Raw genomic sequence first — 25,783 nt, 5'->3', positions numbered from 1 at the left:
AGAGTTGGGGAATCTGCACCACAACCCCTAGATGAGCAATCCTAGGGCTATGATTGAATTCTGTGATCTGAATAGAAAGACACGGTCTTCAGGAAGATAGGTGGAGGGAACGGGAGTCATCACCATCCAACAGTGGGGGGAGAGTCAAGGGGGTAGACATAGTGACTTTTCCCTCTCCACATCTGCAAATTCCTCTTGTGTTCTGGCCACAAAAGCCACAGGACAAAAGTCTTGGAAGCCCAATTATTATGTGCCATACTGGGCAACTCTGTAGGGGATATAGCAAGATGGAATGTGGGGATCTTCCAGATGTCCCCATGTCATTCTAACTTGAAGTTATTATAGAGGCCTGAAGTCTTGAACAAGATGCCAGGAAGCAGATCACTTGTTTTGTCTCTTTGAGGCAAGGTCTCATGTAGCCCAGGCTGACCTCAAACTTGAATTCCTGATTCTCCTGCCTCCACATTTCCAAGGATTGAGGCTTACAGGCTCACCCAACCTTCTTTACATCAACTGTAATGCCACAGTTATAAGATAAGAGAGTTAGCATTGAGCTCTTCCCCTCTCTGCCTTTTTAGAAATTGGGTTGATCCTTGACATGGTAAAGAATCAACTTTCTCCATCAATAAAATGGCCTTCAGGTTTATGAGGCTGATGTGGGGTCAGAGACATGTGCCCAGTGTCATGCCCATGAGCTGTGGGAGCAAAGATGAAAACTAGCTGTTGGCTGCCATGTCTCCCATATGTCTCCCTTCCTTCCCAGGTCTGGAAGCGCTCAGGAGCATGGTTCTTCAAAGGTTTCCCCAAGCAGGTCCTTCCACAGCCCATGCCTATAAAGAAGACCAAGCCCCAGCAGCCTGCTGGTGAACCGGCCACCCAGGAGCAGCCTACACCTGAGTCCAGGCATCCAGCCAGGGCTCCAGCTCAAGGTAGAACCAAGTTAACCTCTTTCAACACCCTGGACAGGTACAAGCCAACTGGTCTACCTGAAGGCATCCTAGCAAAGTACCTGTCGCTAGTTTCTGGCCCCTAATCTAGGATTCCTTAGCCCCTTCACAATTCATCTTGAACCTCCTTTGGGAGGGCAGTACAGGGAACTTTCTAGAAAAAAAAAGCTAGCTTTCCAAGTGGCTTTGCCATCTTCCTTAGTGGGAAATTGAAAAGTACAAAAGAAGAAGAAATTAAAATTAGAAATTGGGAGAATTTCCCACCTGAATATATCCTGGAACCAGCAGGAGTTGGGCCTGCTTAAAAAAAAATCCTGGTTTTCTTGTATTTATTCTTCCTCTACCCTACATCTCCTCCTCTTCTTTCTCTTCCTTTTCCTTCTCCCTCTCCCCCTCCTTTCCCTTCCCTTCTTTCCTCTTTCTCTTTCTTCTTTTTTTCTTCTTCTTGGGTAGAGTTTTATGTATCTCAGGCTTCTCTGAATTCACTTCATATTTGAGGACTTGGTGACCTTGAACCTCGACCTCCTGCCTCTGCCTCCCAAGTTCCCAGGGTTACAAGTGTGCCACACCATGCCTGATTTTCCACTTCTGTTTCTCCTGTTGAGTATAAACAACTCTGAAACTGGACTAATTAAACATGAAAGATGAATAGGAATTAAACTAGCAAAAGAAATTAATTATCAGCACTATTAATATCAAGGCTGTTATCTGAGTGTGGTTATTAATAATTAAAGTGATCATTAAAAGAGAGAGAGAGAGAGGCAAGCAGGAAGAAAAATGACTTCATAAAGTCACATTTGTTTTGGACAGCACCACTTGGACTGGCCAGATAAAGCCCTTGTAATAATCACAATTAACACTGGATGTTAAGTTCCAACTGAAGCATCAGTGCTGGGACATTTCTCAGAAGAGAGCTAGAGATGCAGGGTTCAAATCAAAGCACCTGACCCAGCCTCTCATAGGATGACTTCTAAGCTGCCTTGCATGGGGCCTGTTGCCAAAAGGTTTTCTTCAAGGCAACACAAGCCTTTCCACTTCGTGAAGACAACTTCACCAAGTTGTCAACAGACACTGTGTCCCTCAGGAGTGTGCAGTCCCACCTACCATCCTTCCTCCTGGTCAACCTTCCCTCTCTCTTCTAGGACTGTCCAAGCCCCAGCCCACAGGCCATATGCAGCCCAGGGTAGCTATGGGTGCAGTCCCAAATAAAATCGTAGATTTATTTAGAACATAAGAATTTTTAGACCCCTCCCCCTTTTTTTTTGTAACATAACTTTGTGGTGCCTGATCGTGAACTCACAAGTTACAGTGCTATGATGTCAGAGGTTGGCCACACCTGCCAGGATAGGTAGAAGAGACAGGTTTGGTTTTGTAGGTCTATGCTTGTGTCTTCATGACAATAAGGGAATGAGACACCAAGAACAAGCCAGTTCAGGGGAGAGGCTGGAGGGAAACATACTTAATGTTTCAAAAATGGTTCTTGGGAAGAGAGGGTGAGCTCACTGTGGAACCCTGGAGTGAGAACTCTGTGGACTCCAGGAAACCAGTATTCCAATTCATTCATTCATTCATATTCTCTCTCTCTCTCTCTCTCTCCCCCAGGTGACATGGAGGACAGGAGGCCCCCAGGACAGAAGCCAGGTGAGTTCTGTCAACTGTCTCCCATTCTGGGACCCCATTCTACCACCTCCCTCTCTCTGTGCAAGCCATGCCTTTCCTTGCAGGCCCTGACCTCACCTCTGCTCCTGGGAGAGGAAGCCATGGGCCTCCCACGCGTAGGGCCTCTGAGGCACGGATGAGTACAGCCGCCCGGGATTCTGAGGGCTGGGACCATGCCCACGGTGGGGGTGCTGGAGACACCAGCCGGAGCCCAGCAGGTGAGCGAGGTGGGCATTGCTGCCTTTATTGAACACCTACTGTATACCATATTTTGTTCCCATGTTTGCATCATTTATTCTGGTCCATACTCAAGGAGTCATACAAATCTAGCTCCAGATGTAACTGAGATCATAACTTTTCTTGACCCAAAATGGCATATGAAGAACACATGAGTTTTTGTTTTGCTTGACTCCCAGAATGAGAGGAAAGGTCACTTGGCATTGAGCAAAATGAGCGTCCATTTAATTACCTTCCCCTGTGGCCTCAGCTGTCAGTGTCAATGGATAGGATAATGTGGCCAGGATATAACTGGCTGACAGGTGCTACCATCATGGCCCAGTAGATTATACTCTGAAATGCCTGATGAGGAGAATCTTGGCACCTTGACTTTGATAGCCTGGGTATGTATTTCTTGTGAGCCAGTGTCTGAGCCTCAGGAGAGTGTCCCTGTTTTTATATCGAGGGGATGGGTCTCAGTGTGGTGGCCCAGTGACCAGGACCCACATTGATCTCTGGTATCTACTCACCAGCACACACACACATGCACACACACACATGCACACACATACATGCACTTGCAGAGAGAGAGAGAGAGAGAGAGAGAGAGAGGTTATCTCACTATCTGTGCAAGAAGGCTTTAAACTCATGATCCTCCTGCCTCAGCACCAGACCCCAAGCACTGGGACTACAAGTGGGCACCCTCACTCCTGCCTCAGTACTCACATCCTAAATTGTAGCTTTTTATTTCCCTCACCATCGTGTCAGGATAAAGGACATAACCTCAAAGAAGGGAAGAAGAATTTAGCTCACAGCATCAGAGGTCTCAGCCTGTCCTTGAGAGGAGGGCAGAGCTGAGTAGCTCACTCAGTGGCTGACAGGAAGTGGTTAGTTCCCTCCAGTGAGACTCCACCTCCTAAAGTTTTCACCACCTCCCAGAATAGAGCCATCAACTGGAGTCCAGGTACTCGACATATGAGCCTGTGCGGACATTTCAGCCTGATGAGCAGCTAAGCTAGCAGTTCAGTTCCCTCCGTCCTGACAGTAGGGTTGGGCTCCTGCCATCTGCTGCCCACACCTGCTAGTGAACCCGGGGCTCAGATGGACAGAGTCCTAGGTCTGACCACCAGAGTACTTTTATAGAGCACCTACTGTGTACCAGACACTCCTCAGAGCTTTTCTCCCAGAACATTTTAATGACTCCTCGCTAGTGTGAGACTTTCACCATCCCAACTCTACAGACTTCAAAATTAGACTCAGGAAGGTGATGGATCTTCTGACTCTTGCTACACAGCTGACAGTGAGTGAAAACCAGAATCAAACCTGCATCTATTTAACCCTGAACTCCCAATCTCTCTTCTCTTCCAGAGGTGAGGCTTATATTGACCATGCTTTTTGATTTTGCAAAACACACAACATTTACTCTATTTAATTTACTGTTTTGGCCATTCTTCACACACAGGTTGGTGGCGCCAGGCACACTCACAATGTCATGTAACCGTCACCACCATCCACCTCCGGAATGTTCCCTCATCTCAAGTGGAGATTTTTGTAGCCATCACACTGTAACTTCTCTTTGATCTCTCCCTTCCCCAGAACCTCCAACTCTCTTCTTTTTTACATGTGAATTTGACACACTTCAGTGGAACCACACAGCACTTACCTTTGCTACCTGTCTCACTTCACTGAGAGCTCTATACCTTCAAGGTTCATCCATGTGCGAGCATTTCTCAGGCTGCCCTTCCCTTTTTAAGGTTGTGTAATATCCCATTGAATAGACATACATTTTATTTATCCATTCAGACCAAGGGCCTTTAGGCTGTTACTGCCTCTACCTTTAGCTGTTGTGAACTGTGCTGTTATGACCACCTCAGACAAATATCCACTTAAGCCTTTGGAGTAGAGACTTACAAGCGAGAATGTCCCAAAGTTGGGCAGTTCTATATTTAACTTTTTTTTTTAAAGAAGCCAGCATCCTGTTTCCTATGTAGTGTAGACAGACTGCTTTTACATTTCTGTCAATAGAACACCCACCCAGTTTCTATATACCTCCGACAACACTTGTAACTGTCTGGCTTGTTTAGTTGTTTTGTGTTTTAGGCTTGCTTGCCTAGTTGGTTCTGGAAGCAGGGCTTCCTGGTGTAGCCAGGCTGGACTGGTATACACAGCAATCCTCCTGTCTCATCCTCTTTTGAGTGCTAGGGTTATAGGCGTGAGCATCTAAGGCAAGCTGCTGGTTTTGGTTCACTTGCTTTTTATTTTTGAGATAGGGTCTCACCATGTAGCCCCAGCTGGCCTAGAACTCACTATGTAGACCAGACTGCCCTCAAACTCACAGAGAGCCACCCCTTACTGTGGCTCACCAATTCTCTTTATGGATGGTATCAGGATTCATCAGTGACACTAACTCATGGCACAAGCACCCGCTTTGCACTGATCACATGGCTAAACTCTCTGCATGTAATATCTCCCTTACATATAATACATATACATATATGTATACATATAATACATATAATATTGGCAATTCATGGGGGCAGGTTCTAGGCAAGCACACCGCACAAATCTGCACTCATGGGCCCATCTTACTGTTTTGAGATGGCAGACCTTGAATTTGCAAGTCTCCTACCTCAGCCACTGGAGTGGCTATGACGACAGGCCTGCATCCCTGAACCCAGCTTATCTGTGCTTTTCAATAACTCTGCTGAGATTTGCCCAGAGGGTCTGGGCACTGAGGAGAAGACAGAGGGGTCAGAGGAGTGCTGGGAGCAGAGCAGGACAGCATCCAGGGGAGCCTCAAGGGAGTGTGCACCACGAGTGTGTGGTGTGTGTGTGTGTAGTGTGTGTGGTGTGTGTGTATGCATACATGCATGTGATATGAGTGTATTATGTGTGTGCATGCATGCATGTGGGGGTATGGTGTGTGTCTGTGTGTGGTGTGTGTGGTGTATATAGCGTGTGGTGTGTGTTTGTGTGTACATGCATGCATGTGGTGTGTGTGTGCATGTGGTATGTAATATGTATGTGTGCATGCATGTGTGCATGCATGTGTGTGTGTATATTATGTGTGTGGTGTGTGTAGTGTGTATGTGTGCATGCATGTGTGTGGTGTGTGTAGTATGTGTGGCGTATGTGTAGTGTGTGTGTGCATGTGTGTGTGGTGTGAATTATCTTGTCTTTCTCCTCCTCATGCAGGTTTAAGGCGAGCTAACTCAGTCCAGGCAGCCCGCCCTGCCCCAGCCCCAGTGCCAAGCCCGGCACCTCATCAGCCGGTGCAGCCAGGTACCAGCCACTAAGCCATGTGCCCTGTGCCCCACAGTGGTGACCACGGTCCCATTGCTCTGTAGTGCTGAACCCTGAGCTCTCTCCTTAGACCCTGGGGGTGGAGGAGACCCCACTTAGAGCGGGACTGTGGCAGAGGGAGGGCTGGGCAGAGCATCCTGTCCACCACGAAGGGACAGGGCTCCCTGTAGTAACTCCTCCACATCTTAGAGGAGGATGTAAAAGTGGGGACTCTGGGGGCTGGGGGGGGGTGGAGATCTCCAAGCTGAGGTTCAACCTGGGCTTCTCCCATGCCAGCACCCCCACCCCCCACAGAGGGACAGTTCCTAACATCCCCAGGAACTTCTCCACACCATTGTCTGCTTTCAGTCTAGCCTGTGTATGAAGAGAGGGAAGGACAGATACCCAGGAAGTGTGTCTTCATCACCACCCTCTTTCCTTCCCCTTGCAGGGCCCCCTGGGGGCAGCAGGGCCACTCCTGGGCCAGGACGCTTTCCGGAGCAGAGCACAGGCAAGTGTGAAATGTCCCAGGCTCTACAGGATCACATCTACTCAGGCTGTCACCAAGACCAGTCTGACCAGGCCAAAGCAGCTCCTTTCTAAACCTCTGACCACTGGCAAGCCAGTTTCTGTGGCTCAGAGCATAGACTGCTGGGTACCATCCCTGGTCCTTCCCTTCCTGCTGTGTGACTCCTGGCAAGTGACTAAATCTCTCTGAGCTTCAGAGTTTTTTTCTATAAAGTGGGAGTCAGGCTCAGACTTCCTTCATAGTCTTGTTGGAATGATTAAACCAACTAAAACACTTTTAAAAATTAGCTTAAGAAACAAAACACTTTTTGTGGAGCCTGGAGTGTGTTTGGCCCAGGATAAATGAACAGTGATTACTTTGACCCACATACAGGCAGGCCTCAGATGCCTGGTTGTCATGGTTACGTGGTAACTAGTTTTTCACGGACTCTCAAGGTTTAATGCAACTAATATTGACTGCCATAGAAACAACTCTGGACTGGGTAACTCCTATTCTAAAATAAGGAAACTAAGGCTCAGAAATGTTAAGTAACTGGCCCTGGGTCACACAGCTGAGTCCACACCACTGATTCACCCCTATGAGGTTTGTCTTGTCTGGGTCTTATCCGAATTAGCCCTTTAGCCCTGGTCTTGTGGACACCAGGGCCTGCCTCTCATTCTGAGTGCAGCCTGGGAACCTGCATTCTAGAAGCTTTCTCTAGAAAATTGCTACGACAGACTCAACATGCCTCTTTTCTCCCCACAGAGGCTCCTCCAAGTGACCCTGGCTATCCAGGGGCTGTCGCCCCAGCCCGAGAGGAGAGGACAGGACCTGCGGGGGTCTTCCAGGCAGCGCCCCACACTGCAGCTCCCTATTCCCAGGCAGCCCCTGCCCGCCAGCCACCACCTGCGGAGGAGGAGGAGGAAGAAGCCAATAGTTATGACTCCGATGAAGCAAGTAGGTGGCTCCAGGGTGTGGGGTGTGGGGAGCATTTGGGAAAACTCCTCTAGAAACTGAACCCAGCGGGGGCAGAAATGGGATCCTAGGGTCGGTAGATGCCCGCTAACTGCTAACACGTGTACCCTAAAAATCCTGTGGTTCTGGAGATCAAAGCTAGGGTCTTGAGTGTGCAGGGACAGGGCTCTACCATTGAGATAGACCCAGCAGCTCGCCAGCGCTGGGATGGCCAGTGAGCGCCACCGTGTGGTCAGTGTCAGAACTACACATTTTATGGGTTAAAGCGCATTGGAGGCAGAATTATTGAGTCACTTAAAGTCTATAGTGGTTTTTTTGTTTTGTTTTGTTTTTTGTTTTTTGAGGTTCAGCGGGGCAGCCAGCTACCAAACAGAATTATCTGGTGGCCTACAGCCCCACAAAGGTGCGAGTTTCTGTGTCTAACGTACGTCTTTATCTGCAGTCATTCTTCCCCCTCATGACGGGGACATCATCCACCCAATGATTTGTTAGGTGCCTACTGTGTCCTTCTTGGACTCAGACGCAGAGGGCCAAGGACACACATGCACGCACCCACACATACATGCGTGAACGCCTCCCCCTCACCACATAGGGCTTTTTCTTCTGCTATGACTGAAGCAGCCAGGATGGGTGCTACTGGGAGGTGGGATGACCTGGTTGGGACCCACTAATCTGTATTGCTTCCTATGTAAGCTGATTGCTGGGTAAACCAAGGCACTGCAGGGAAAGTGCTTTAGTAAAATTGGACAACACTGTGTTGGGCTGAGCACACAGGAGTAATGGCAGCTATGTTATTCAAATGATGGAGCCCTCCAGCCAGGGCCACCACATTTCCTACTTCCTGCCCCTAGTGCATGGAGACAGGACCTTCTCTCTTCTCATTCTACATATAGTCTTGGAAAGGCTCCCTATGTCTCTGAAATGGCCAGTGTCTTAGTTAGGGTTTCTATTGTATGATAAACCCTACCATGTCTAAAAAGCAGTTTGAGAATGAAAGGGTTGGCTTTATCTTCTGGCTGTAATACATGATGAGTGGAAGTCAAGGCAGGGGGCAGGAGCTGATGCAGAGGCGAAGGAGGGGTGCTGCTTACTGGCTTGCTCCTTGTAGCTTACCCAACCTGCTTTCCCCAGGACCATCAGTCCAGGGGTGGCACCACTCATGGTGATCTGAGTCCTCTCCCAAGAAAATGTTCTACAGGCTAGTCTGTTAAGACATTTTCTCAATTGAGGTTCCCTTCTTGCCTGTGTCAAGTTGTCATAAACCAACCAGCACAGCTAGAGAGTGAAAAAAGGCTCCAGTCCCTCAAGGACCACACTGTGTGGTATAGCAGCTGTCCCTGTTGTAACGGATGCTCTCCAGAGTCATGGATCTGTGGTCTCAGGGAAGGGAGAGGGGAGCCTGAGAGAGGAACCCACCTGTCTTGTCAGCCTCAACAGCACTCCGTATCTGCCCTCCCCGGTCCTTATCCTGGCTGCTCTTCCATGATCCTTCAGTCACCTGTCTCTCAAGTGTGACCTCTCCGAGCCTCCAGGCTGCCCTGGTGTATGCTCAGTTGCAGAGTTGGTTACAGCAAGCTTGGCTTCTCTCTGTTCCTTGCCAGCTCATCTTTGTCATGGACGAGGATTTACTGACCTCGCATCCCGAGACTCAAGCTGCTCCAGACACTAGGACATTAGGGCAAAACGCAACAGGGGAGAAAGAGTCCGACGACGAATGAGCTCATCGCAGGCTGAGTGATCTCTCCAGTAGCTGCTTAAGGGAGGGCTTCCCTAGGAAGTGACTCTTGAGCCAAGCTGGAGGGCTTGAGAGGGTATGAGCCACTCGGGAATGACGTGGGAGAGGATTCCTAGGAAGGGGAACGGCAAACACGGACTTTCATTCATTCCTTCAGCACACATGGGAATACCTACTATGTGCCCTGCACACGGTAGGGGCACATAGTGGTCAATCAGCCATCCCAGCCCTTGTCTTCAGGGTACCCTCAATCTGTCAGGAGATGAAGTCACTAAGTAAACACGTTTATAAATGATGGTGGGAGGCCCCCAAGGAGAGAGATCTGCCAGAGTGGATGGAGGATCAGACCAGGGCCTGCCCTCCCTCCCTTCTGTGGTCCCAGTGTCTAGCTGAGGCCGGACACATTGGTAAGTACCCAGGAAATGCTCGTGGATTGACTAAGCAAATGCTTCGCTCGACTCTTGTCTTCTGTTGCCTGCAGCCACACTGGGTGCCCTGGAATTCAGTCTTCTCTATGACCAAGACAACAGCAACCTGCAGTGCACCATCATCAGGGCGAAGGTGTGTGGGGATTCCCTAGGGAGGCTCTGGTTTTCCTAAGAGACTCAGGTCGGGATGAATCCCAGGCTCAGCTCCCACCATCACTGACTTGTGGCAATGACAGAGATGAGAACAGGGTTGTCGTCAGCCATGGCGGACTTCCTTGGTGGTGGTGGTGGGGGGGGACTTCCTCTAGGAATGGTCCTGTGGCTGCTTCTGAGAGTGGTGGCAGCTCGGTTGTGACCAGAGGAAACACTGCAGGTATTACCAAGACTTAATGACAGCCTGACTTGATGATTCTAGGTTTTCCATCTCTTCTCCTGATGTCTTTGTCCACCAGGAATAGCAATGGTGTGTGTGTGTGTGTGTGTGTGTGTGTGTGTGTGTGTGTGTGTGTGTCTGGGCATGGTAAGGGGGGCAGGGCATGGGGAAGGGGAGGAAGGCACCGCAGAAGTCTTTGGTGTGTGTGGAGATGGTGAACTGGATGATTCCAGATCCTGGGGGAACCCTAAGATGAGCTTAAGTCTGGGACCCCAGGAAAAACCAGCAAGATCTGGACCAGACTTCCCCAGAGCAGATGCTGGCCCAAGCTACCTTGTGCTGCTGTGCTACTAGGGACAGGTGGGAGTGGCTATCCCTCTCTGGCTCACTGGGGGTGACAGTAGTATCCTTCCCTCAAGGTTGACTGGGAAAACAGTGCAAAGTGATGGGCCATCTGTGGGTATCGCTGTACCTGCTGGCCTGCAGTAGAAATGATAAGGCCTCCATTTGACTCCTCTAATGCCCCAGTCTGGGACACTGGGAGGGTCAACAAGAGGCAAATATGCTTAAAGCAAGTCCTCCATCAGCCTACCTTCCCTCCATTAGCATACACTTATTGAAGTGTAGCGGGCTTCGTAGTGAATGCTCAGGTATACATATTCTCTCTTCCCACCCATTTCGGTGATCAGACAAGGGAGGCATTTTTATTAGCCCCATTAGTCAGATGGAGAAACTGAGGCCTGAAAGCTAATGCCAGGGATTATATCCCTGGAGAGATGAGGTTCATCTTCAAAGGCAAGATCTCATTCATTACTCCCTGAACCCTACCAACCTGTGGACACAATGGCCCCATCACACAGATGAGCAAGTTGAGGTCATGGGCAGGACTCCTGCCTCAGCCTGGGTGGGGTGGACGATATGTCTGAGTTACAAGAGCTTGAGGGCTGCTCGGGTGAGTGAGGCCAGCTTAGCTCATCTCAGAAAATGATGATAAAATACAAACACCTTTCCCAGGCTTTGAGGAGAGACAAAGACTCACTCTCCAAGTGGGGAAACTGAGGCCTCAAATGAATGCAAAGGTCAGGCTCTGGATTTGGGAGTGCTTCTGCCCCCAGCTTCCCCTTCTCTGCTAGCTATGCTGGGATGTCCCCTCCATTCCCTAAGAGACTCACATTCCTCCACTCAACAGCACAGAACCAGGATCAGAGAGGCACGGAAAGCTTCCTAAGGCCACACAGCTAGGGAGCGCCATGTCGTTCAACTCGGCACCTGATGCCAGCATTATCTTCATGATACAGCATCCTTCTGTTCTGTCCCCACCGGGTGAGACAGGTGCCATCTCCTACTGTGGTTGGTGGACTCAGGCCTCTTCCTCTTCTCACAGGGACTGAAGCCCATGGATTCCAATGGCTTGGCGGATCCCTATGTGAAGCTTCATCTGCTGCCTGGAGCCAGCAAGGTACTCGGAGGCCCTGGGTTCTACACGAGCTCTCAGCTCAGAGCCTAAGGCCCCCACCCTATCTCATGATGGGCAAAGTCCTCACAGTGGGTGAGAGGGGCAGCACCCCCAGTACAAAACTCTGGAGGCCAGCAGCTGCCAGAGGCCAAGAGGGAGCAATCACACATGTGCAGATATGTTTGTGGGCCCCAGTGCTGGTTTATTCTGCCTTCCCCTTAGCTAGTCACAGCCAGTGCATGTGTGTACACATGTGTGTACAGATGCACACATGCACACACACACACTTGAGGCAGCAGCAGCATCTTTTCCAGGGTTTAGGGCTAAGTCCTTGGATACTGCTGTGCTGCTGGAGGGATGTGGGCCCTGCTCTTCCCTGCTCCCCCAGAGCCTTTCTTAGCTCTGGGATTAAAAAAAAAGTGGGAACTGGAATTGGGAGTTGCCTCTCTGACTCTGCTGGTTTGATTTTTCTGTGTCAGAGGTAGCGTGGGTGTCTTAGCGGGGTGGGGGAAGCCCAAGGTTTTATGTTCCTGAGTCAGTGCCTGTTACACAGTGCTGTGAGTTTTAAATACCTAATAAGGTAAGAGAGGGCACATACATGCATATATACATGTTTAAACACATGCATATACACATGTGCATGTATGTATGTATGTACACACATGCACATATGCATGCAAACATACGTACATGTATATGTACATGCATAAGTACATATACATACAGTCATGTATGTATGTGCACATACATATACACATACATGTACACACATGCTTTGTCCTATCATTGTTTTTGAGTCAAGGACATGCCCACTCCTGTCTGGGACTAACTTTGGTCCCTTCTCCTGTTCCAACCCACTGGTGACTTTTGCTGCCTATCAAAACCCATGTAATTCCGGTCATTCCTTTACACATTAGTGTGAATTAGGGCCATCCATCTGCCTCTTGTGTTGGAGGTATATTTCCAGTCTTCTCTCTGGGAGTGGAATGAAAATTTTTATACTGGTTTTAAAAGGCTAGGCCTGATGGCACAGACTTATAACCCCAGCTAATGGGCAGGCACTGAGGCAGGAGAATCACGAGCTCAAGGACTGCCTGAGCAGCTTAGTGATCTCCAGCCCGAGTTTTTAGAGTCGGAGTGTTAGAGCAACCTGCCTACTATGTGCAAAGCTCTGGGTCCCATGCTCACGGCTGTGGGAGGGAGGAAAGGAGGCTAGCTCCCCCCTCCGCCCCCTGGAGGGCTTTCATGCCTAGAGGATACTGCCTGAGGACTCAGGAAATATCCCCACACCCCTGCCTCAGAACACACGGCATCATTTCTGCTATAAACCATGTCTGTCTCTCCAAGAGACACACCGAAGCTTTCTCACTTAAGGGCGGGGGGTGTTCAAGGAGGGTCTCCAGGTTGGCTCTGCTGATAGGTGCCTGACTGTCTGTCTGTCTCCTGGGGCTCTAGTCCAACAAGCTTCGTACAAAGACCCTGCGTAACACTCGGAACCCTGTGTGGAATGAGACACTGCAGTATCATGGCATTACAGAGGAGGACATGCAGAGGAAGACACTAAGGTGCCGTGGAGGGTGGGGCTGTGGAGGGCAAGGCCAGTTGATACAAACAGCTTGGACTCCAGAACAAACTGTAAATGCAGGGGGCCTTCCGTATCTAGGTGCACGTGGCTGTCAGCCTGTGTTGCCCAGGCAGCCGTGACAGACATCTGCATATGCTCAGTACAGACCACGGGTTTTTTGGTCCCTGGTTGGCTGAATGTGTTTGGATGTAGAACCCATAGTTATAGAGGCACAGCTAAGACTCACATGCATGGTGCAGGGTTGTGCGTGCCTGTCATCCCAGCACTTGGAAGGCTGAGGCAGGAGGATCAGGCATTCTGGGCCAGCCTGGACTACATAGTGAGTTTTAATCTAGCCTGGGCTACATTGCAAGTCTTGTCTCAAGAAAAGGTGGTGTGTAGTGTGTGATCTTGTATACACACAGGATCAAGTTGCAGGCACATGGCCCCTTGCAGGCAAGAGCGAGTCTCTTAGGGTAAGGGAGGGTTTAGGGAAGGATCCTGAGGGCCTCTGGACACTGGAATGTTCTAGCTCTTTATGTGAGCAGTGGTTATGATACACAGACCCCTCAGGCTGTGAACTGAGTCACTTACCTGACTGGAGGTAAATGGAGGCCACAGTCTCATTCCTGGCCACACCCAGTGCCCCTCACCCAGGTGCATAGCTGGACTCAGTGTCTGTTGCTCTCTCTCTCTGGCCTGTGACAGGATCTCCGTGTGTGATGAAGACAAGTTTGGCCACAACGAGTTCATTGGTGAGACCAGGTTCTCGCTCAAGAAGCTGAAGGCTAACCAGAGGAAAAACTTCAACATCTGCCTGGAGCGGGTGATCCCGGTGAGCCAGGGTGTCACCATCTTCCTGCAGCGCTATGAGGGCACCAGGCCTGCCCTGGGCACGAGATGTCTCCTTGGGTCCCTGTCCGGTGGCAGCTGGCTTTTTACTGAGTCCAGCTGGTCAGGACAGTGACTAAGTTCATGTCTTCAACATCATTACCATCATGTGGGTAGGTCTGTCTTGATCAAGTGCACATAGCTGTCCCAAGACTCCGAGGAGGCCAGGTAGTCAGGTGTCTGGGGAGCTCCTCCTTCAACCTCATTGCTGTGTGCTCAAGATAAGGGGGCCCCGTCAGGGCTGCCCCCTGCTTCACCTCTAAATGGTGAAGGTTGAGTTTAACCCACAGTTTGCAACGATGCTTTCTGGAGCTCTGGGGTTCATCAGAAGGGCCCCAGAGCCACAGAGGAGAAACACCTGGTGGGCTAGACTCTAAGAACCATGAGCCACTCATCCTGAGTAAATGGATATTCTTATGGTTTATGTGTGGCTTCTCTGACACTTGGACAGTCCGCTGGTCCTCCCTGACCCTTGGTGTCTTCTTCTGTACCCTGGGGAAGGCAGTAGAACCCACACAAGTGGCTGCTGCTCCCGTCTTGACAGTTAAGGCTGTGTAAGCATTGGGGAGAGGCAAGCGTGGAGGTGCCTGTCTTGGAGAGTCTGCCTTCACAGCTCCTGGCCCTCCTTGGGCAGCAGGGGGATAAGAATCCAAGGTTACTTTCCTGTCCCGTCTCCTCCCACAGATGAAGAGAGCAGGGACCACCGGGTCGGCCCGTGGCATGGCTCTCTATGAGGAGGAGGTAAGCTGGCTGTGGGTGGGAAGCAGGCCTGCTGAGACTACCAGAGGCCACTTTTCTCCCCTCTTCCTCCCGAGTCTTCCTCTCTCTTTATCCTGGTCAGTAACCTGCTGGCTCATGGGGGGAGGGGTGCCCTTCATCCCCAGGGTTAGACCATGGGAAGAGGGGCCTGTCTCTATGGTTACACACCCATGTTCCTGAGCCTGCTTCACATGGCTTCTGTCACTGGCTGTACAGAAGAGTGTAATGGCATGCGCAAATCTTTATGGGGATCTGAGACCAGGATGGAACCCAGGACAGAGAATGCCCCAAGTCAGGGATCTACCCCTGCCTGACACAAGCTGAGCTTGGGGCCGGCATACCTGAGCCTAACCCAGGAAGGACATTGTACCAGGCCAGCTAGGTAGAGGCACCTGCCGTCCACAGTGCAGACTCCATTGCTGGCCCTAGCTCTCCTGCCCTTCACAGCTGTCTCCCATAGTAACCACCCAGATCCCCTGACTCTCTGAGCCCCACACTGCCTTTTGCCACATGCAGCAGGTGGAGCGGATCGGCGACATAGAGGAACGGGGCAAGATCCTGGTGTCCCTCATGTACAGCACGCAGCAGGGCGGCCTTATTGTGGGAATTATCCGCTGTGTGCACCTGGCTGCCATGGACGCCAACGGCTACTCAGACCCCTTTGTCAAGCTGTGAGTTTGTGTCCCGGGAGACGAAGGGGGCAATGAAGACCAGAAACTCCCCCTAGATCATTAACCATTGAGACTTAGAGAAGGAAGGAATCCAGCTAAGATCACACAGCTAAACTATGCCCAGAAGAGACTAAAGGTGAGGCTGGAGTATCAGAAAGCCAGCCGATGTGATGCCCACTACTTGGGAACCCCCGTAACTGTCCCTTCCTAGAGTGATTGGCATGGTGATCCCACTTACAGCTCAGGAGTCAACCACAGGCGCCCCCAGGAGCTCAGATCTCTGCTATCGAAGAAGCAATTGAACTTCATCCAAATTTATTATAAAAACACTCAAAAGACCCCAAACCCGGGGTTATTCCAGCCATCTCATCAAAGCTGCTCTGCTGGTGACAAGCAGTCAGGTGTGACCACCCCGAGAGGGTTTCAAGCCCTTTTCACTTACTTGCCTGGAAAATATAACATCAGTGGACTCAGTTGGTGGAATGTTCTGATCATTAGTGTGTGCCAAACCCTCTTCGGCAGAGTATTTGTTTCCACCCAGAAGATACTGGCTGGGCACCTACTGTATGCAGCACTCCGAGAAAGAGCTTCCTGGTTAGAGGAAACAGTGGCAAAGGCCCTGGGTAGAGAGGAGGATGAGGAAGAGGTCATGAAGGGCATGATGGGAGAGAGAGCTGGGATGGAGCTGGGACCCAACCACATGGACACCAGGGCCATGGGAGGGTTCTAAACTTTCCCCTGAGGTCACAGGAAGCCGATGGATAGCTTTGAGCAGCAGAAAGACATAATAAGCTCAGAGAAGGGCCCCCCACCATCCAAGGTGGAACCAGTGTTGGGTCACTTTCTGATTTACTGGTGTCTCCTCCCAGCTGGCTGAAACCGGACATGGGGAAGAAAGCCAAGCACAAGACTCAGATTAAAAAGAAGACCCTGAATCCCGAGTTTAACGAGGTAAGGCTACTCTGTCGTACTGGTGGAGACTTCCTGCGTGTGAGAGAGCAATGTATCCCTTCCAGAATATTCTTAATTGTCTCAAAAGAGTGTTTCCATTAGCGATCAGCTTGAGTTCTACCAAAAGGAAAGGGGACGAGCTCCCTGTCACAGTCAAAGCCGCAGCTTGAGGACAGTGCAGGAAGCTGTTTTCAGAGACTGAGCTAAGTCACCCCCAGTGTCTTTCCTGGCACACTGATGTTGAGTTGTGAGCTCAAGGACAGCAGAATCTGAATGTGTCCTTCCCTTGTTTAAGAGGCCTTGCCAACTTGTGTGCATCCCTTTTCTCCCTGACAAACTCCTATTCATGCCCCAAAACACGTGTGTTTTGACTTCCCCAGGCAAGGTTATCCTATGTTCCTAGGATCATTTGTCCCTTCACCTCTACACTAAACACTGCTTCTCCATTAACTGTTAATAAGCCGGGCTGGCAGGAGGGATGCGGGTGTCTGTCCCATCTGCAAAGGACTAAAGAAGGGGGGGTGAAGGAACTGAGTTCTGAGCTAACCCCACCCAGACAACCTCCATTTCAAACCCAAAACAAACACACCAGGGATGAGCTGGACCCACAGCCTGGAGTCCCACCCCTGCATCTCTCTCTGGCCTTTCCCTCTGAGCTCTGAGTCTATCAGAGCCAGCAATCGCTGGATTCTAATGCACTTTATAAGTGAGGAGGGATGTATGATACGGTTCATTAATGATGTTTTTTGAAAACCAGGATACAAGCACTCACTCAGGAGACCCACATTGTAGGCTGCCCTGCTTTCTCTTAGAATCTGGACAAGCCACAAATAAGAAATACAAATAGACATGGTGGAGAGAGACCTGGGAGACTGAGGCAGGAGGTTCAGAAGTTCAAGGCCATCCCGGGCTATCTAGGGAAACCCCAAGTCACTGTTTCAAAATAACACAACCACAACCAGAAGCATCCAATCAAATCCCCTCCTCCTCCAGCCTCAGAAGTAATGATTTTTTTTCCCCTGAATCTATAATAGTATGCACTTCTGAGTTTTTGAAACGTGCAGCCAGCTTGTGCTTAGTTCACCTGACATCATCGCACACACCTCCATCAGAAACGCATGTCTTGGAAATTGTCCTAAATACATGATCAAGGGTGGACAGAGTGATCTCACCCCTTAGATGCCGCTGGATCAGTCAGTTAAAGACTGAAAGTTAGAGGCAGCCTACACACCCAACTGTGAGCCCAACCATCATTAAATGTCACCATGACAATGATGCTGTAGGCCTAGCGAGATGGCTCAGTGGGTAAAGGTGATTGCAGCCAAGTGTGATGACCCGAGTTTGTTCTGAGACCTACCTGCTAGGAGACTTCTACCAGTTGTCCTCTGATCCCTATAGATGAGCCACAGCATGCAAGTACACAGAAATAGTGTGCCTTTTAAGATGGTGACATCAAAATACATCTGTCCATCCACAGCCCTGGTTGTCCTCGAATTCACCTTGTGACTGAAGGCAGCCTTGAACTTGTGGTGGTCCTACTGCCTCAGCTTCCCAAGTACTGGGACTAGAGGTGTGAACCATCCCATCGACAAGAAATATTTTTGGAAAATGTGCTGATTTGTTTTTTTAAACATACGTTACAGAGTAGAAAGGGCTTTAAATTTAGGATTTAGTTTTCTTAAAAAGTCACACATCAGTATAAATTGCACGTGGGCAAATCCTGACAATGACCATTCTCAAGTCTGGCTACAAATAATGTGTCATGGCTTCCTCCCTTGTTTGTGTGAATAATGAACATGACAAAAGTTTACAAGCACATGGGAAAACTATTTTTTAAAAAATCATATTGTTAAGCCTAGTGGCAACTGAGGCTGAGACAGGATGCTCATCCCCGAGTTTGAGGCTAGCCTGGGCTACACAGTTGAGCTCCAGGCCAGCCAGGGCTAAGTGAGACCCCCGTCTCAAAAGCACAACCAGACAAAACCCCTCTCGTCTGGGTCACAGTAAATCCCTAATGCTAACCCTGAGGGACAGACATACTCCCACTCAGGAAGCCCCCAGGAGGACCAAGCACCATTACTGACCCAGGGACCACCCCAGTATCAAACAGAGCCCACCGCCAATGGGTCACCAAGATTCCATGTCCTAAGGAGCTCTGTTGAAAAGGAGAGACAGGCCTGCTCCCAGAATGCCCTGCTCCAGGGACTCCTTGGGCTACATCCCTAGCTGCTTAGCACTGGAAGCTCGGGGGACTGTTGCTTACCTGTCCCTCTGCTGTTCACAGGAGTTCTTTTATGATATCAAACACAGCGACCTGGCCAAAAAGTCTCTGGATATCTCGGTGTGGGACTACGACATTGGCAAGTCTAATGATTACATTGGTGAGTGCTCCGGCTTCCAGTTCCCGGGACTGCCTCCTCATATGGCCTTCCCAGAAGAGGATAACTTGTGGGGCACTGGGGGAAGGCCACCGTCACACAGCCCCATTCTCTAGTAGCTCTGCAGGCTCAGGACTCACCTGGGACCTGACTTGGATCCCATTTGGATGTGCCTCTACTTGAAAGCAGGGGCACACCACAGCAGAATAGCTGAGCGTCAGGAGAGCAGAGAGTGTGCCCTCTGCAGGAAGCAGGCACAAGGGAGTCCCCCTTTAATCTCTATCCAAGATCCAGAGGCAGGGCTTAACTCTGCCAGCTCTTCCAAAACCCAAGGAGAGCAAGTTGTAAACTTGGCACAGGGAGAGAGGCTACAGGCAGGGGATGAAGAAGAAGCTGACCCTTTGGGAAGTAGCAATGAATGCCTAGTATGTGGAGACACATGAAGAGAAGTAGAAGGCAGGTGAGGCTTTGTAACCATGAAGTCCTGGCTTGGTGCTGCAGGAGGGACCCATAGCCCATTCTAGAGGCTCAGAGGGTGATCATAATATTGACGACAGTCACAGAGCAACACCTCTCAGAGAAAGGGCAGGGTGTGGGTGTTACTGCTTGGTGGCAGGCTTTTCTCCCAGTTCTACGCTTGGGTCTAGAGATGCAACTGGCCACTGTGTCCCTTTCCACTGACCCACCCCTCCCTCTCTGTTCTGCTCATCCCCAGGAGGCTGCCAGCTGGGGATCTCGGCCAAAGGCGAGCGCTTGAAACATTGGTATGAGTGTCTGAAGAACAAAGACAAGAAGATTGAGCGCTGGCACCAACTGCAGAACGAGAACCATGTGTCCAGTGATTAGGACCTGGTGCCCTGGTGTCCCCCGTCTCTGCCCCAGCCGCTCTCCCCTTTCAGAGCCTCCCCTGCCAACTATGAACCTTTGATGTCTCCCCTACTTCAGGTCCTGCTACAGAAGAAGAACTCTCTGGGCTTCAGGGTCTGGATGGGAGCCCTCTCTGGTCCCCAGAGGTTGGGTAGTGGGTGTGGGGAGACATTTACAAAGAGATTTACTCTGACCTTAAGCATCTTCAGGTCCCCTTGGGCACTGGTGAACCCATAGGTTGTAAGGACCAGGAGGAGGGCAGAAATTATACATTGAGGCTGCCTCTGTCCATCCAAAGCACTCCAGGAAGAAAAAAAAAAGGAGAGAGAGACAGAGAGACAGACACACACACACACCTATCCCCTCTAGACACACCAGGAACTAGATACAGAGAATACACAGAGGGCCTGCCCCCTCCCCACACCCTTTCAGGAAGCTGCCCATTGGCTTCCTAGTAAAACTAACTCCTCTCTCTGCACCTCTTTCCTCCTTGCTCCTTGCTCATCTTATCAGTACCTCCTCACCCACCCTCCCTCCCCTCTCCTCCCGCCTCCACAGTGGGGGATGCAAGGCAGAGCCTCCCCATGTGCCCCTTGCCAGCCTGGCCAGCAACCTCCCAAGCTGGATGAAGCTGGGACCCACATCTCTGACATTAACACACCTCCCATTGGCATGGCTGGCTATCTTTGAGCCTGGGGCCCGCAGCCGACACAGCCTGGGTGCATGGCAGCACTATAGACATCCTGAGAAACAGGGTCTTTCTCATCCCTGGCTCCCCAAATGGGCACAGGTGGCACAGAGCTCTGTGTATGAGGGGACCTGCTCCTGGACCCCATGCTTCTATCCTTCCTCTACTCTTTGCAAAGAGCAAAGGACCCTCTCCCCAAACTCCCGCTCAGAGCCACCTCTGTTCTGTCTACCTTCCACTCTCTTCCCCATGATTCCTGGTGGCGATCAAATAACCGTATTTAGAGCTTTAATTAGGTCAGAACTCTCTTGGTCCATGACAAATCCAGAGGAATGTACACCTGAGGCTGGAGTCAGGCCATCTTCCCCACATGAGACGCAAGTCTGGTTTTTCCCATCTTGATAGTTTTGCCCCATCAACATCGCAAACCCCACCACTCCCTATAGCGTCAGGCAAACCAACACTAAAACCTTCCCATTCCCAAGTCTCACAGTCTTGCTTGTTCCTTCCAACGTCTCTTGAGATGCACCCTGCTCTCGGTAACTCGTGCTGTTCCTGAGGGACTCTTGTGTTTCCCTGAAATGACTCTCTTCTAGAATCAGGCTCTGCCTGCCCCAAGGTGGTTAACCTTCCCACTTCCATGGCTCCCCTGGTTAGTCCCTATAGGTGCAATGCTCCGCCCACTTGCCCACTTCCCTGTCATGGTCACCTTTAGGAGAAAGCATGCTGGCTGAGTCGCCCAAGCCTGATGCTGGTTTTGGCTCTGGACTCGGAATGCAGCCTGCTCGCAGCGCCCTGATGCCCTCCGCGACACACCCACCCACCCCTCCACATAGAACACAAGTCCCCGGGTGCATGCACCATGCCCACTGCCTTTCTTTGCACTGATGTAGCCAAAAATAAAGTAGGAATATCCAAGGAAACTACTGGCCGGCTTCTCTTCCTTGCTGGTTTCTAGAAGATTCTTCTGCCTTCCAAACAGGACATGTAGAGGCTTGGGGAACACACAAGCAATTTATCAGGATGTAGTGTAGTAACCGAACAGAGGTGCTGTCTGGCCGATGTTATTCTGAGCATAGACAGATGGGCTCAAGAAACCCAGGGGACCCCTCCATCTTCTGAAAAGCCATGTTGTGGGAGCCCACAAATATCAGGCATGTGTTCATCTCCTCCTCCATATCTTTGAGGAATTATCAACAACTGTGGGACCAAGTGATGGGAGGTCCTGGGAGCTGAGGAGACAGATCAGTCAGCAGAGAGCCTGGTAACACACAGACATGAGTTCAGATCCCCAGGACCTATGTGAAGAGCTGGTTGTGCGCCAGCAAGACAGCTCAGTGAGTAACAGCTCTTGTTGCACAAGTCGGAGATTAGGTTTCAATCCTTGGAACCCACTTACATGTGCAAGGAGAGGGTTCCCTGACCTCCACATGCATGTCACAGCACAGTGTCCTACCTACATGAGGGACACACACAATAAAGCTGGGTGTGAGGTATGGGGCTATAATCCTAGTACCAGGAGGCAGACACAGGAGGAGGGGGAACCCTGGTGCTCACGGACCAGTGGCTTGTACCCCATCAGTGGGCTATCAGTTCACTGAGAGACCCTACCTCAAAAAATAAGTGGAGTGCAAGAGAGAAAGACACCATTGCTGACCTTAGACTACCACCTACACACATGCACACATGTATGATCATGTACACATGTACACACACACACACACAAGAACCTAGACTTGAATGGGGAATTGTGCAGTTGATTCATTTATCAAACAGATGAGGAAATAAAGACCCAAGGAAGCTAGGAATGGGAGGGACCTGGGCCTTAGACTTCCAGCCCACACTCACCACGGTGATGATAACTAAAATCACACAGAGCATCAGATGACCTCCCTGGGTTTCAGTACTTCCCAGCTCAGAAGGAGCCTTCACTGATGAATCCATATCCCACATTCTCCGTGACCTGAAAGCCAGATAAATACATCTAGAAACCACCTCCCCCCTGCCCCCGTTCCTCTTGACAGGGTCTCCTATAGTCCAGGATGGCCTGGAACGCATATGTAGCCTAGGCTGACTTTGAATTTCCGATCCCTCAGACCCCCCACCTCCACCTCTAGAAGGCTGGGCTTGGTTGCAGGTGTGAATGACCATCCTTGGCTCCTCAAGAGGATTTCAACCCCACTGAATTGAGTCCCTGAGACACATGAGCAATTTATTCCCGCTGAGCTGGTCAGTTCCTCCCAAGGCCAGGTTCTTCCAGGACAGTTTCTCTAGTTCCTGGAGTCACTCGGGAATCCTGAGAGTTTCTTTTCCAACTGCTTGTACTCCCCTCACCTTCCTAACTCGCTGCCCCCTGTGCAGAGTTGAAACGATTTCCCCTTTGCTGGCCAATCCCCACCTCCATAGTGACTAAAGTCAGCTGCCTTCATGTCAGCCCACTTACTGAAGTTCAACTACTTGCCACCTGGTGACCACAGGGGTAAATGTGAGCCATGTAGCCCTCTGAGGCACCCCCTGCTCTTCCCAGTACTAGCAGCAGACATCACTAATAGATACAGCGCCAGCTGAGGAGTCTGCCAAAGGCTTCAGAACCCTTCTGTGTACAGTGTTCTCTATGCAGCAGGCATCACTAATCAATACAGCGCCCACTGAGGAGCCTGCCAAAGGCTTCAGAACCCTTCTGTGCACAGTGCTCCATGCAGCCACTGCCACACAGCCAAGGGGGCAGCAGATCCCTGATTCCGACATAGGACACGCCTACCAGGCTGAGCATTTTCATGAACACTGGGACTCCTGAGCAGGCTAATTATTCTTTTCTCTCAGTTATGACAGAGACTGCATGGGGCAATGTGGCAGAAAACGCTGTTCCCAAAGACATCGTTCCCTCACGTTGGTCAGGTACTTATTCTGTCTCTGACATTAAGATTTTGGAACATCCCCAGATCATTGCAGTTACATTATCCATGAAGACCCCTGACCCGTGGCACGGGCTTCAGCAACGCCATCCCACATGCCTGCCCTAATCTTGGGGTCTGGTGTACAGTGCCCATCCAAGATGATGCTCTTGAGCTGGGGAGGGTACACCCCATCCTCCAGGAGGCTGGGAGAAAGCAGGAGAGGCAGGCACAAGCCAGGAAAAAGGGGGTGAGTGTGTCTCCAGTCCACAGAACTTCCAACCTCCAGCAATCCATGTCAACTTTACCTTGAGTGAGAGTTGGAGGCGGAGCTGAGTCTGGGCCCAATCAGGGCAGACAGAGCTGACAGAGAGGGGGCTGGGTCATTGGGCTCATGAAGAAAGCAGTGTATCTCCAGCACCTGCTGGCCATGTGACCAAGAGGGTAACTCAGGGTCTTGAGTCACCTTATCATCTGGGCACTCCCAGACTCAGTCAGGCTTGCCAGGGGCATTGACCTCACTGGACTTAGTGGTACTCGCTAGGATGCACAGGGGTGGAGGGCGGCGTGGAAAAGTAGAGATGAGCTGGGCATAGGGACACACTATAATCCCTCAGGGCACGGAGGCAGGGGGATTGCTGCAAGTTGAAGGCTAGCTGACCTACGAGACTGTCTCCCAAACCAACAGCAAAAAGGGTCACTGAGATAGCTCAGAGGGCACAGGTATTTGTCACCAAGCCTGGTGGCCTGAGTTTGGTCCCAGGACCCCCGTGGTGGAAGGAGAGAGAGCCGACTCCTACAAGCTGTCCTCTGACCTCACATGCTCACACACAGGAAATAAATGTTATAGAATATCTAAAGCATGATTAGCTTGGTCCTCCCCCAGATCTGCTCAGGACCCTCAGCTGGCCTCCCGTCCTCCCATCCTGGCACTTGTGGGAGGGGCCTTCAGCATCCCAGTTCCCTCAGGATCCACCATGCCTCCCAATGAGGCCAAGAAGATTGTACCTGGGGTCTGGGGAGATGGCGCAGAGGAGGGCCAGGCACTGGATGCTCTTGCAGAGGACCTGGGCTCACTTCCCAGAGCTATTTGGTGGCTCACAAAAACCAACAACAATTTGTTGTTTATTTTTCAAGACAGGATCTCACCACTGAGCTCTGACTATCATGGAACTCACTCTGTAGACCAGGCTAGCCAAAAAACAAAACAAACAAACAAAAAAAACCCCACAGAGGTCCAACTTCCTCTGACCCCAGAGTGCTGGGATCAAAGGCCTCTGACACTACACCTGGCTGACCAAAAGGAATTTAAAGCAGCTGACACTTTGTGCTGAGGGCTCACCTCTGACCTGGAATGACACAACCTTGGTCAGCAGAACTTCCCGCTCCTGTTTCTTTAAGGAAAGAACTGTGTTACTGCCCAGAGTGTGTTCTCAGCCACAGCATTGGGCAGGATCCTTTTTTTTCCATTCATTTCTTCATCTGTTTTAGGTTTTTTTCCCCCTCACACTCTGGAGTGAATCCAGCTGTGGTGTAGCCCAGGATGAACCAGTCTGCATTATCCATCCTCCTGCATCAGCCTCTGCCTGCTGGACTGCTAGGGTCACCCACAATGCTGTTTTTCTTCCCTGTTTCCTGCATGTGAAGGGTTAATGACCTAGAAGCCCCAGGCAGTCTGAGTGACTCCCTGCAGGAGGAGACATGGTGCTGATGTCAGTGTGCAGTGAGGATCAGGGAGGCCAACGGGGTAAGCATCCCACCAAAACCCACCAGCTTGGGGAAGCAGGACTAGGTCTGCAGACCCCCAAAGGTCCCATTTCCACCCTAATCCCCTGGAGCTTCCTGTGCCCGGTGAGCAGTCTCCACTAGCAATGGCTTCCTTCCTGGAGCTGCATAAAGGCCAATCTTGCTCCTGCAGAAGGCCAGACTTTCATTTCCTCATCGCAGTACATCCTGGTTAATGTACAGGTGTGCATGTGTGAGTGTACACCTGTTTGTGTATGTGTTTATTTGTGTGCATATGTACATAGACCAGCTCACATGAGTGTGTGTGTGTGTGTGTGTGTGTGTGTGTGTTTGGGAGCTGCCATGTTGGCTCTGGAAATCGAATAGGATTTCCCTGGGAGCACACCCACAGAGCTCTTAAACAGTGAGCCATCTCTCTAGCCCTCTCCACTTGAGACAATGTCTGACTATGCACTCCTGGCTAGCCTAAGAGTTGCTCTATAGATCAGGTTGGCCTCCAATCACAAAGATCCACAAGCTTCCGCCTCTTGAGGGCTGGGATGAAAGGTGTGCACCAGCACACCTTGTATTATTTTTATCTTTTTGCTAACCTATGCGTGTGTTCCTGAGCATAAATCTGTGTATTGTGTGCGGGCAGTGTCTCCAGTGCTCTTAGTGCTGAGTCTCCAGCCCCACAGTGTTGATTTTCTAAGGAACAAACTCCTCACCCCCTTATGGGTCTTTATCTGTATATTTACAGAAGCACACACACAGTTTGGCATAGCACCATCTATCTCAGCTGCCTGAGCCCTCGTG

At 50.6% G+C, this 25,783-nt stretch overlaps 1 protein-coding gene across 2 annotated transcripts in view; it reads left to right on the top strand.

Annotated features, from left to right (window-relative positions):
• Positions 1-21,260, top strand: part of Rph3a (rabphilin 3A) — a 70,015-nt gene extending 48,755 nt beyond the window's left edge. The window contains exons 7-21 of one of the 2 annotated variants that reach the window (XM_085837099.1): positions 764-929; positions 2,550-2,588; positions 2,672-2,833; positions 6,018-6,104; positions 6,556-6,615; positions 7,378-7,569; positions 9,804-9,883; positions 11,508-11,582; positions 13,035-13,144; positions 13,852-13,978; positions 14,719-14,775; positions 15,310-15,464; positions 16,334-16,415; positions 18,700-18,796; positions 19,509-21,260. In XM_085837099.1, the coding sequence (XP_085693225.1) occupies positions 764-929; positions 2,550-2,588; positions 2,672-2,833; positions 6,018-6,104; positions 6,556-6,615; positions 7,378-7,569; positions 9,804-9,883; positions 11,508-11,582; positions 13,035-13,144; positions 13,852-13,978; positions 14,719-14,775; positions 15,310-15,464; positions 16,334-16,415; positions 18,700-18,796; positions 19,509-19,639 (1,620 nt within the window). In that variant the 3' untranslated portion in view covers positions 19,640-21,260. The remainder of the gene's footprint in view (positions 1-763; positions 930-2,549; positions 2,589-2,671; positions 2,834-6,017; positions 6,105-6,555; positions 6,616-7,377; positions 7,570-9,803; positions 9,884-11,507; positions 11,583-13,034; positions 13,145-13,851; positions 13,979-14,718; positions 14,776-15,309; positions 15,465-16,333; positions 16,416-18,699; positions 18,797-19,508) is intronic. The other variant, XM_085837100.1, reaches the window with a different exon arrangement.
• Positions 21,261-25,783: the final 4,523 nt, after the last annotated feature.

This window comes from Mus caroli, unplaced genomic scaffold (genome assembly GCF_978045245.1).
Source record: "Mus caroli unplaced genomic scaffold, Mus_caroli_1 scaffold_4, whole genome shotgun sequence".
NCBI lineage: Eukaryota > Metazoa > Chordata > Mammalia > Rodentia > Muridae > Mus > Mus caroli.
The sequence above is the reverse complement of the archived record's forward strand: the minus strand, read 5'-3'. Positions and strand labels throughout refer to the sequence as shown.